This window comes from Plasmodium knowlesi (assembly GCF_000006355.2).
Source record: "Plasmodium knowlesi strain H genome assembly, chromosome: 1".
In the NCBI taxonomy this organism is placed as follows: Eukaryota; Apicomplexa; class Aconoidasida; order Haemosporida; family Plasmodiidae; genus Plasmodium; species Plasmodium knowlesi.
This window is the reverse complement of record NC_011902.2, coordinates 623,726-636,249: the sequence shown is the minus strand read 5'-3', so window position 1 is coordinate 636,249 and position 12,524 is coordinate 623,726. Positions and strand designations below refer to the sequence as shown.

The 12,524-nt window shown below is 33.1% G+C and overlaps 3 protein-coding genes across 3 annotated transcripts; all 3 read right to left on the bottom strand.

Moving 5' to 3' along the window:
* Positions 1-2,577: 2,577 nt before the first annotated feature.
* Positions 2,578-3,794, bottom strand: PKNH_0113800 (N-acetyltransferase, GNAT family, putative; the record flags this gene model as incomplete). Its single annotated transcript, XM_039113761.1, has 6 exons — positions 2,578-2,672; positions 2,768-2,807; positions 2,911-2,969; positions 3,055-3,096; positions 3,241-3,331; positions 3,450-3,794. 6 exons carry the CDS (start codon positions 3,792-3,794, stop codon positions 2,578-2,580), a joined length of 672 nt encoding a protein of 223 aa, XP_038969383.1.
* A 539-nt stretch (positions 3,795-4,333) lies between these two features.
* On the bottom strand, positions 4,334-7,753 carry PKNH_0113700 (conserved Plasmodium protein, unknown function; the record flags this gene model as incomplete). The annotated part of the gene is made up of 1 exon (XM_002257591.1): positions 4,334-7,753. One exon carries the CDS (start codon positions 7,751-7,753, stop codon positions 4,334-4,336), a length of 3,420 nt encoding a protein of 1,139 aa, XP_002257627.1.
* Positions 7,754-10,408: 2,655 nt separating this feature from the next.
* Positions 10,409-12,524, bottom strand: PKNH_0113600 (KIR protein; the record flags this gene model as incomplete). The annotated part of the gene is made up of 3 exons (XM_039113760.1): positions 10,409-10,717; positions 10,849-11,727; positions 11,871-12,524. The coding sequence occupies 3 exons, from the start codon at positions 12,522-12,524 to the stop codon at positions 10,409-10,411; spliced, it is 1,842 nt and encodes a 613-aa protein (XP_038969382.1).

The following is a 12,524-nucleotide window of genomic DNA, read 5'->3' as shown; positions in this document are numbered from 1 at the left end:
TATTGTGGAAAACCTTTTGTGTTTTCTATTATTGTATATATATATTTCATTTTTTCTATTTGTTTTATATATTTTTTATAACTTTTTAGAGGTAAATATTTTTATAATTATTAAATAGATTATATTAAAAATATATTTTAAAGAATTGTGCCTCTCAATTATGTCTTCCGTTTTAGAAGAAACAGTATTAACTATTCTTATTTGTGAGTTACCGTTAATTTATATTTGACTAATATTTTATATATATATATTGAATTTTCGTAGACAAGTATGTATTCGAAATATAACAATGAAACTTGAGATGAATATTAGAATTTTTGACATCTGGGAACGCATTTGTCTTTTTTCAAATCAATTATTTATATTATTTTTTTCGCAATCAAATACAATTTTTATGATATAGCATTTAAGCGTTAACTTTATTATGCCGAAATTAGAAATATATATAGAATGTAACATATTTTATTGTATGGGATGTAACTGATTCATAAAATACTTTTTGATATTTTTTTATGCTGCACGAAAACTTAGTACCTTTGAATTTTTTCTTTATTTAAATACGTATGTTGCAGGTTCCCATGGAATTAATTCTAAAATGCATGAATTCACAGGATGATTATTCTTTTAAATATACCATCTTGTTGATGCAGTGTTTCGTCTTAAAGGCAATGGGGAATTATCTGTATATAATACAAGTTAAAAACTTGTTATAATACACAAAGAAGAGTGAACATCCTTGTCTATTTAAAAGATTATGTCGCATATTTTAAATATTTCATAATATAAATGCACTATAATTATGTGCTATATTCTTTACTTTCATATTTGTCAAAATCACACAGGTTTTAGCACACTTCTGTGGTTTCTTTCTACTTGTAGGATTTTATACATTTTTTTGCTGTCTATCCTATAAGTATAATCGTTATTATGTAAACTGTTATTTACATTTTAAACAATTTCATGCACAGTAGCATTCTGAACCTAAAAAATCATAGAAGTTTTTTTCACAAATCAGTAACATTTACAATTACTAATAATTGTCTTAATATGCATAAGAATTTCGTGACCAGTTTCTTGAACTTAGGAAAATAATATTAAAGCTGTTAAAATGTCGCTCTATTATGAATATAACTCCTTTCTCAGCTTTCAATATTTTTTACCCTTTTCAAAGAAGACAACCTTTATTAAATAAAGTTAAACCACACATCTAATAGGGAACGAAAATTCCTTGATTTATTAGTAATTCATAATAATTTTTATCAAAAACAAGGTTATCATTTCTTTATAACTATTATTAATCTTAATAAGTGTTTATGGATTTAACACTTAAAGAGGAACGCATTTTATTCAAGGATATTCAATTTTTGAAATATTTGATATGAATCATGGAAGATCAAAATAATGTATTGTATTCAACACAAATTATTGAAAAAAATTGCATAAATCTTTTTATATATAAATCCTTATTATGCACCTATTGATTAAAAAATGAGTCCTATACTGTAATATTGTTCTTTTATGCTATCACGCATATAGTACACTTTATAATGCTCCTTCTGATTTTTATAGACCATGAAACTTTTTATAAAATGTTATACAAAATTCAAAAATGAATAATATAAACGCTTATCAAATTATGTGTATATCAACTATTTTTGCAAATAGTTTTTTTCCTTACTGTCTTAAAACATATATTCTTCTCTCATTATTTGTACAGAATTGAATTATCACAGAAACATTTTAAAGAAATATTTGGGATTCTACAAGTATACTGAAGACTGCAATTAAAGTTTAACGGAGCAAAGATATTATAATTTTTCCTTTCTATCATTTTATAAGCACTTCATTAAACGGTTTTTACAAAATTGCAAAGAGATGGCTTTTTTATTTTTCCAATAATTTGTTGTCGAAGCAGCAAATTTGTAAATAAATGTAAGAAATATTAAGTGTTTCGTTAGAAAAGGATATTAAGGGATAATATGTTTTCATAAAGACACAAGCAAGGCACCACATGATAATTTTCACCTTAGACAACTTTTTTTTGAATGTCTTGGTAACTTTTTGTTTTTACCATGAACATGTGTAGAATTTTTTTTTTTTCTTTATAAAGAATAATGAAGTTTCGAATGAATAATCCGAAGTACGCTGTAAGCAAGTATTCGATAATTTCTTTTGATAAACTCGTAATTTACAAAATAAGCAAATTAAAATTTTATAGATTTTTTTTTTTCAAACACAGAAAAAAGTTTGTAGATTCTTTTACTCTAAGTTTAAATTAGGAAAAGAAGAACATATGTATTTCTTGTTTACAACTTTTCGTGGTAAACTAAAATAATGTTAATAAAATAATTAGGGTCGTGTGTAAAAAAGAATAAACTATAACAAATATAAATGCTAGTATTTAAAAGATGTAAGGGCAAATTATTACAGAAAACGTGTAAAACGTTATTAGAATTATTAAATCATGCATCTTTTCTTAGGACGAAGAATGAAAAATTTAGAGAAAGGACACGAATACATTGTGCTTTTTTTTTACATCATGATTAACTGCGCAGTATTTTTCTACATTGCATTTCTCTATAATGTTTTCCTTAATTTGAAAGCGTCAACGCCGCTTAAGTAATAGTAGGGCTTCCTTTTCACTCTAATGAATCCGTTTTTTTCATAGAAACCTATAATGGCAAAAATATAATGTCATGCGCAGTATGGCACTAGTTTGTACAGACGTATGGACAAATATATACTTAAATGAAAAAACAAGTATTACGTAATGTAGGCTTGTTCGTTGCTTCTGCTTCCAGTTGAACCTAACGGATAAGTAAAATAGTAACAAAATAAGTATATATGTAAAATTATTGAGCTTGATCATAACGCTTAATTTTTTACAACAAATGGTAAAAGTGTATGTACCTCATTTATGCCATACAAATCTTGCATTAATTTTATACTTTCATTTAACAGATATGTGCCTATAAATGGGAAAATTTCGTGTTTATGTTATGATTTCGCAGAATGCTTTAAATATTGACACGCAACATTGAACAAAATTCTAACCTAGACCACAACTTCTGACAGATTTGTGAACTGCTATCATGCCTGTTAACATTTTATAGATGGTGAAAAGAAAAAAAAAGTGGAACAAATCGAATTTTTCATGAATAGATGCATACTCAAGTGTAGAACTAGTAGAAACAATGTTGCAAGCTATATTTATGTATTTTTTTTTTTTTTTCCTTTTACATATATATCCGAATGTCGTTGGTTCATCATTTTTACATTTTGTTGTAATTTTGCTTATTACTGTGCCCACACACTCTTCATCACATAAGCACTAACGTTAATTAAAAAAAAAAAAATAAAGAAAAAAAATGTCGTTTTTTTCATGAATAAAAATAAAAGAAATGATAGAACATTGCATATTCTTTAACGCACATTAAAGATTTACACACCATTAGTGCAATTTCGCTATAGTTCTTCAAAATGGTTTTAAGTAGAAAAATGTTATATGGTTCAGATAATTCACTTCCCAACAATTCGTATACGCTTTGTAGATAATTTTTTGGAAAGGTTTTGTATTGATAAATTTGAATCCTTTTGTTATTAAAAATAGCTGTTCGGTAAATGACATTTTGGTTTACAAGACCTTCATAATTATCATTAGTGGACTGATGTTCTTTTGATTTATCATCACGTTCTTCTAATTTTAAGTCATTTGTGCGTAGGGACAGGGGGTTGGAGAAATTATTAGTATTTTCATTTTTTGCATTATCCATTGATACGAAGTCTGCATTCATTTTGGTAAAATTATTATCTGCGAAGTGTATCTCAAATGGATAACACAGGATGATAAATTATATTTGATGAAACTTACTTTTGTCAAAATTGAAGCAAGGAATTTTAATTTTTCAAGTTTTAATTGTTTATCATTTAATAATGAAAAGTTTTCATTTCATCACAAAAAAAAAAAGAGGAAAAAAAGGAAAAATTACATATATCCGCAGGAGGCGTAGTATCGCTACCGTTTTATGAACTGCCGCCTCTTGGATTTAAAAAAAATATTTTTAAAAAAATAAAAAAAAACATGTAATAAAAAATTCGGTTTGTAAATGTTAATTAAAAATACGCCAAAAATATACAATTATTTTAAAATGTACATGATATTGTGTAGATACGACAATACACATACTTTTATTGGTTAACGAAAAAAAAAAAAAAAAAAAAAAAACGGGTTGATTTTTAAAAATTAAAATAACATTATTTCGGATGTTGTTATGAATAAATAGAACAAATATATTATGTGCAAAAACGAGCTATACCCCGTGACAACTCGTTTTTACACATTAATGGTACAAATAAAGCCACCTTCATTTATGGAAATGAAATTATGCTTGGTATACTTTTGTTTAACGTAAAAAAGTGGTAAAATAGATTGAACATTTAACCCTATAAATAGGTCCTTTTGTGGATACGTTTTTATTGGACTAAAATGATTCATATGCTTAATTTCCGTTGCTTTCGTTTCACTGTTTTTTTTTTTGTAGTAATGATAATAAGCATCATCGTATTTATGTGAGGAATATATGTAGGGTATCCTTGACAAATTATTGTAAGCGTGTATGTTCGAGTATATCGAATAATCAGAATTCCCATCCAAATTTATGATTCTATTTTTAGTGTTCATAATGTCATATATATGAACCGAATTTGTGTATGTATCTAGAGAAACTAGGAACTGTTCATTGTCTATAACGTAAAAATCGTTTAGGTGTTTTCTCAGGTTACTATTATCTATAAATCTATCATAGGTGGTTACCAAACTGCTTTTTGTCTCGTTATGTTTACAAGGGGTATACCGCATGTCGTACAGTCCTATATGATTATTAGTTTTTGATAATATATACTGAAAGCTGTTGCTTAATGAGTACATTTTAGTTACGTATCCTTCATTCGGCTTCAGTTTAGAAATTGTGTTTAAAAAATTACACCGCAGGTCACACAAATATATATGTTCCGTATTGCAACACAGAAAAATATTGTTGTTTGATTTGTTCACACTTTCACAACATATTCCTTTTTTTTTATTATCATTGTACTTGGCCGCATTTGATGGGTAGCAGTTATGGGGGGTGGCACTACTATGCTTGTTTCTCATTTTTTCATTAGAGTTATGTGGAGCAGATGCGTATTGGCCGTGATTGTTCTTATTCGAGCGGTTGTTCAGATGATGCTTTGCCTTGTCTGTAAAATGGTCATGTCGCTTTTTTGTCATTTCATGTTTGCTTACGTGCAGATCGTTATTTTCCTCATTTGGACCTTTACTAGGATGTTTCCTTTTATTATAACCACCCTTTTTCTGTGTGTCATCTTCGTAATGATAATCCACGGGTGATTTTCTTTCGCTTAAGTTCACTTTTTCTTGCCCATCTGCATCATTTCCCATTTCTCCTTTTCGTTTTTCTTTTACCCTTTTCGCGTGGAAGGATCGTTCCTTTTTTAGGGAGCCATAAATGCCAATTAAATTGCTAAATGGGTGCTGATTTCCGCTTAGAATATTGTGCACATAACATGATAAATCTCCGCTCATGGATAACAAGTCATGAACTTTGAGTTTCTTGCTATCCCATATGCAATAGGGAACTCCATCATTTTTTATTGCGTTAAAACTGAAGCTGGGATTAGACCCGCAAATAAAAATTTTATCAATTTTGTTATCAGGGTGGTACTCATAACCCTCATTCATGGTATGGCTAGCAGTGTCCCATGTATTCCCATTATCATGTGCGTAACAGCCTTGTTGCACTGATGGAAACAGCTTAAAATAATTAATTTCGCTCGCAAAGCTGTACGTAACTATTTTTGGATCGCGCTGAAAAAAGGAACAGATGTTAAACATACATAGCAAGCTTCTCTCATCCTTCATATTTGGATATGACGAGTAGGCAATATATTCAGAATTGAAAATGCTAAAATGAGATAATATTTGTGGAGAAACGCATAACAATTCAGTATTTTCCTTAGAATACGTGCAAAAATATTTTGTGTCTGTATTGTAATACACGTTTTCGTGAATCACATCTTCTAGTGGAGACCTGTTGTCTTTCTGAATAAAGTTCCTTATATCAATAGCTCCCAAGCTGAAGGAACAGTTGTTTTCCTTGGTGGTACTAAATATAAAATCTTCATAAAGTGGATTACTGAATAGATGAAAAAACGATTCCGCTGGTTTGTATGTTCTTAAAATCCTGGTTTCGTTCGTATTTACATCTAATTGATTAACGGGCATATTTTCATGAGTCCTGCGTCCACTTCGTTCTTCAAAAATTTCATTGTATAAGGCATGGTTATGTGTAGAAGAACGCGGCTGGTTGGGCACATCATGATCTATATCAGCTGTTCCGTTTATGTTGTCATACTCGTCCCTACTTCTGTGCACATGACTATAACTGTAATTGAAATTGTTGTTAGTGCTGTTGCTAGCATTAAAGGTGCTACTAACATTGCGGAAGGGACTCCCACTACTGTTTCTACGCCTGTTGTTAGTGTAAGTTCGATTGGGAATCTGATAAAAATAGTAGAAATTAGCTCTGTATCTATTTATAATTATGTTCGACTTAAAATTTTGTATGCTCCGAGCATTTACCTTTTCGTGAGTCCGTCCGAACAACTTTGGTATGAGCAGACCACCACTTCCTGTGCCATCGCATCGGGGGGACATATTATTTTCATTTTTTATTTGATGTATTTTCTTACTCGAGTAATTTTTCTTCTTTCGACTATCGCAACTTCTAGTTTTCTCTTCTGGTGAGTTAATATGTGTACTTTGTTTCCTGAAATTTGAATACGAATAAAATGGGTCGTTTTTGCTTATGTCCAAATATGTCTTGCCTTTTATCATATTTTCATCTATCAGTTTCTGGTACACGTTGAAGAATCTAATGTCGGTGATGGTATGTTCCATGCTGTCATTTCTTTTGGGGTTTGGAAAAGGGACCGTTCCTGGGTCATTCACTCCGTGCACATAGCGCGTACCGTCTTCATCATCCGTATCGCCCCTGTCATTCTCGTCGCTATGGCTATTCGCGTCCTCAATTTGATTGTTCAAGCTGCTGATGCTGTGGACAATACTCACAGCGTCCAGACCATTTTGAACATTCGGGTGGGGCACACTGCGCACTGTCGTGCTTCCCCCCCCCGGATGACATAACGGTGAAGCGTTATCCGAGTGAAGGTCGCACAAATCTTCCACGTGAATATACTGGTACGATGAAATGTTAATAAAAATAGGCGGCAAACTCAAAATGGAATTTTCTCGAAAATGGAAATTCCGAATGCTCTTCAGTATATTAAAAATATTTTGATTTTTTGAAATGCATTTTTTTAAAGAATTTAACTCATTATTAATTAGTTCTAAATTTTTTTCTTTACTAAATGTGGTACACGCATTATTGTCTGAAGACATATGACCTTGATGGTCGTTATGTTTCACACTTGGCTTATGCGCATTGGAGTGTTTTTTTTTTTTTTTCATTTCTTTTATTCCATGTATCCTGTGAAATTCTTTTATAACCAAATTTTTTTCTTCTACATTTGTCTGGCGATTTTTTCTCTTGGCATTGTTTACTTGTCTGTCAAATTCTTCCTCCTTCAATTTCTTTTTCAGTTCATTGTCTATGAGATAATAGCGATTTTTCTTCTTATCGTAGTGGTAACCTGGTATACTTAATGGTTTCTTCTGTGGGGATTCTTCATTCATTCTTGTGTTATATGTAAATGTTTTTGTTTTGTTTTTTTTTTTTTTTTACTTGTTTTTCCTTTTTAGCCCCTCTGTATGCGATCGTGATGAATCTACATACGTAAGACTGTTGTAGGAAGTCACCACATTTCTGCGCGGGATGAACGGTATAGCAGATTTATACATTGGCTCACCTTGGCTTAAAGCCAAGTGGGGGTTGTTGCGAAGCGCTTGTCAATTCGTGGAGCGCATAAAACCTATGCGTATATGTTTATATTGTATATACCCTTTTACGCCTTCGCGGAGACGGCGGAGAAAAGAGGGCGTAAATCTGGGCGCGACGAAAAATGTCATTCAACGGCTCGCAAGCCTACTCATCAAGTGCCACCAAGGGCGAAACGTGCCAAAATTGTTACGAGGCCGAGTAGAAGGCTTACTTTTTCCTCCTTTTTTTGGCAAGCTGGTTTAGTTTGTAACGCCACGCTAACGTTTTAGCAAAAATCGGAACTCGCAGTATACACGGCTTGCATACATAGAGAATCATGTAAATGGATGTATAAATGCATAATTTATAAATGTATAAATGTGCACATGTTGCAATGCCGCTCTGTTGGAATTCATTTCCCAAGCGCTCCACAAAAAAAAATAAAAAGCGAAGAGAAAGGGCTGAAGAGTTGCAAAATAGTCATCAACCAATTCGCATAATTAATATGACAGAGGTGGGCGTAAAATCGGGAGTGACTGAAATGGAATGAAACGATAAAAAAATTAATCCTTGAAAAAGATTATCACTTCAACCTTACATCGCTATATCACTTTTTTCAGGATTCATTTTAATCACAAATTTGCGTTTTCCTTTTCTGAGGAGTTAAAATAAAAAAAAAGCGAAGCACATTTCCACGCAGAATTCACTCGCATGCGTGCTAGTTGGAAATTTACATAAAATTGCTTTTTTTTTTTTTTTTTTTTTTTTTTTCTATCCCTTTCATTTGGAAAATTAATATTAACATAAAAGCTAGTTATTGTCATAAAAATATTGCTTAACTTTTTTTTTTTTTTTTTTTTTTTCCACCCATTTGGCGTAATTTTCTTTCGCATTCTCATTTAAGTCTTAATATATGAACTCATGGTTTAAAAGACAAAAATAGGAAAACTTCCTTTCCTTCACATGTGTTCTTATGGCACCCCTATCTAATTAATTATTACCATTCTTTATCCCTTCTTTTTCTGCATATTTTGTTAAATTCGCTTTTTTCGATCATTTTGATTTCTTCTGCTCGGGGAAGCAAAATTGTGTGTTCACATTACTGCTCGATTTTTGGACAATTACAATTTCTCTTACGCGAGAACAGGCAAACGGGGGGAGGGGGGCCATAAGTCTTGACTTGGGATAGCACCCAGGAAAAGTGTATTATGCATGCCTGCCCGTTCGCAATGAGTGCTATTTGATATTTGCTAAAACGGAATGATAAGGGGAGAAGGTAAGGGTTAAAGTTCGGGAACAACTAAACATGTCCGTAAGCAAAAGGACAACATGGTTTGTGTCTTCTTTCCCAGTACGGCACATCCCCCTAGTGCCTTTTTTTTTTTTTTTTTTTTTTTTTTTACACAATTTAAAGAGGAATGGCGTATGGTGTGATTATACTTTTTAGTAGAAGATACATTAAGCATTTTTTAATTTATGACAAACGGGAGTAAATTTCAAGCGAAGGACGTCATTATTGCTGACTACTGCTGCTTTCATTACGGGGCAAATGAAGCGAAGGCAGCTGATAACCTTTTATCCGTGAACAATCGAGTTCCTCATTGAATCTTTTACATGTGCGAAGCGAAACGGTGTGCTTTGCTCTGCCGAATTTGGTGAGCAAACGGAAGGTTGTACGGAGGGAAGTTCTTTCATATATTATGCTTCCCTGTGGTTAATTTTTTCCTCATCAATTTTTAAAGTTATCAACAATTATATAGAGCGCCACTTTTCTTACAATCGGGGTGTCGACAGAGAGATCGCTCATTCTGATGTGCTCATTTTGCAATTTGTAATTTCCCTCCCCTTATGTAGAAAATGGTACATACAAATATTCCTATAATGCAAATCGTATGCTCCATGTGACCTTGGCACTTGCGTACAGGTGAACACAAAGGGATCGACATTGCGCTGTACATACTGGACGGGGAGACTACACTAACAACTGACGAACTGACCTATTATATTAACGTTACTGACTCGTTCAAGTTCATTTTATTCGCGAAATGTATGTCGGTTGAAATGCCTCTTTTTTTTTTCACAACTAGCTAATGTAACTTCTTTTTTTTTTTTTTTTTTTCGTCTAATATTATACTTAAAATCGAATAAAAAAAATAGAATGAGAAGGGATGAGGCAATTTTCTTCTTTCTTCCATGTGAGGAGGACATTGCAATTTTGGACCTCTTCACATGTGAAATTTCACCTAAAGAAGATTGTGTATGGCATCAAAAAGGTCAAAAGGAGGATTAATCTCCGCGAGAATCTTCCCTTGAACCGCTGTAGATTCGCGCAAAACTTGGATCACTTTTTTCAAACATCCATATTTGGAATTAGGAAAAAAAGGAAAAAAAAAAAAAAAAAAAGAAGAGAAAGAAAAGAAAACGTCTTAAGAATGAAAGTAAAGAAAAGAAAAGGAAAGAGTGAAGGAATATTACGTAGCATAATAACGTATATTTCCTGGTCTTCTATTATTTGTTCCTGTCCGTGTTCTTCCGCTTGGTCGACGAGGTGGTTCTTCATAGATGGTAGAAATATCGGTGGAGCTACCACCTAAGGTGGACGAGCCACCACCACCACCCAGGGTGGTGGAACCGTCGTCTCCTAGTGTAGAATAATCATTCCCTGTGAGTGTGTCATCAAAGTGTTGATGTCGAAAAGTAGATCTTCTTCCTCTTCTGTTGTTGCCGTTATTGAGTCCACCAAAGAGGGATTTTTTTATTCCATCAAATATGTTAGTATACTGAAAAAAAAAAAAAAAAAAGAAGGGGAAGGATATATATATACACACATATACATGTATACATATACATATATATGTGTATATATATGTGTATATGTATATATATATGTAAATATATGTGTAGTACTTACTTTATATAAAAAGAAACCAATTGCTGGTATTCCTATGGTGGCAATTCCACCAGACACAGAACCAACAATACTACCATCATCAGAAGAGGAGGAGGATTGGCCAATTTCCACTCCTGGATTAGTAGAACAGTCAGTTGTTAATTCCACCTCTGGTCCATCGTCCGGCAAATCTGTCTGCTCTGTGCATGTTAGTTGTGATAAATGATGTTCAGTTGGTTCTGTATTACCATTCTGTAAAAGTTTTTTGCAGCATGGATCATCACCACTATATGCTGATGGCGGATTTTGTTCACTATTACAGCTAGATTTTGCCTTTTCAATGCTGTTTTTTGCGTTATCAATGTAGTTAAAGAAGGTCTTAGAACAGGGTGCTGTACCACTGGCCCCGTCATCCTGTAGCAGTTTTTCTATGGCGCCATAGTCGTGATAAAGATCGAAAACCTTTTTCCGATATTCGAAGAAGGTGCTGTCAAGATTATCTGCCGTTGTTATTTTGGGGCATGGACTTTTATCCTCAGTATTGGGTAATTTGACCAATTGCTCATAGATTGCATTCATAGCCTCCGAAAATGATGAAGTGGTTCCAACTGCCTCTCCGGTCGCTGTCTTTAATTTGTTGTGAATTAACATTCCTAACCAATAATAAAAATAAGAGCAACGATTCTGGTGGGCCTGGTTCGTTGTACTCATTATGTTTGTTGTGTAGTACCATGCGCCTAAAATACGATTCAAACAATGATCATTCTTTAGATGTGTTTCCATGGTACTTTTCAGGGCGCTTTTTATGGTACCAACGTACTGATCGTCATAGTACATTCTCCACATGACGTCAAAGTCCTGGTACGCCTGGCGTGAGGGTAAATGTCCCAAATGGTACTTCTATATGTTCGGATAGGGGTGTAGAGGGAGAAAGAGAGCAAAATATGTATATACATATGTTTATATATGTATATACATATACATATATAAAGTGTCCTATATGCATATTTGTGCTTTTAAATAAAAAGAAAAAGGGAAGTAACCTGCAGTCCCTGTTGTTCATCCTTCTTCTTCTTCTCTGCTGCAGCTTGGGGTTTCAGAATTAAGGTTTCTATCAACTGTGCCACATACTCTGGGCTGTGTTGACTATCCTTCTCTGCAATTCCGGTACATTCGCTACTAACAGTCGAGCTCCTACATTGTTCTTTTACCTTTACACATGCTTCCGCTACTTGTTCTAAATATTTTGTGTACTTTTCACAGTTAACTGTTTTAGGATTAACTTCTTTCCCTAGCACACCCTCTAAGGTTAAACTATAATCGACCTTCCTCTCCATTAATTTAAATAATTCCTTCGCACTGTTACGTGGTAATTGCTTACACTCCCCCTTACCTAACACTGATACTATATAATTATGTATTCTCTCCATAGTTTCACCAAATGCATCTTCCCCAAACTTCTTATGCACTATGCTCCCCACTGTGTAATACATAAGATCGCATGCTCCGCTCCCTTCCAGATTCCCAGTATTGGTGCCAAGAACGCAGCAACCGGCACGTAGAATATGCTTCGCTAAATTCTGCTTCCCCTGAAGTCCTGACACCATTTGACTCAACTGTGCTCCATATACTGCATCTAAGGCATTCACAGGCCTACTACATTTAACTTCTCTACTCGTACCACCATCATCACTCAT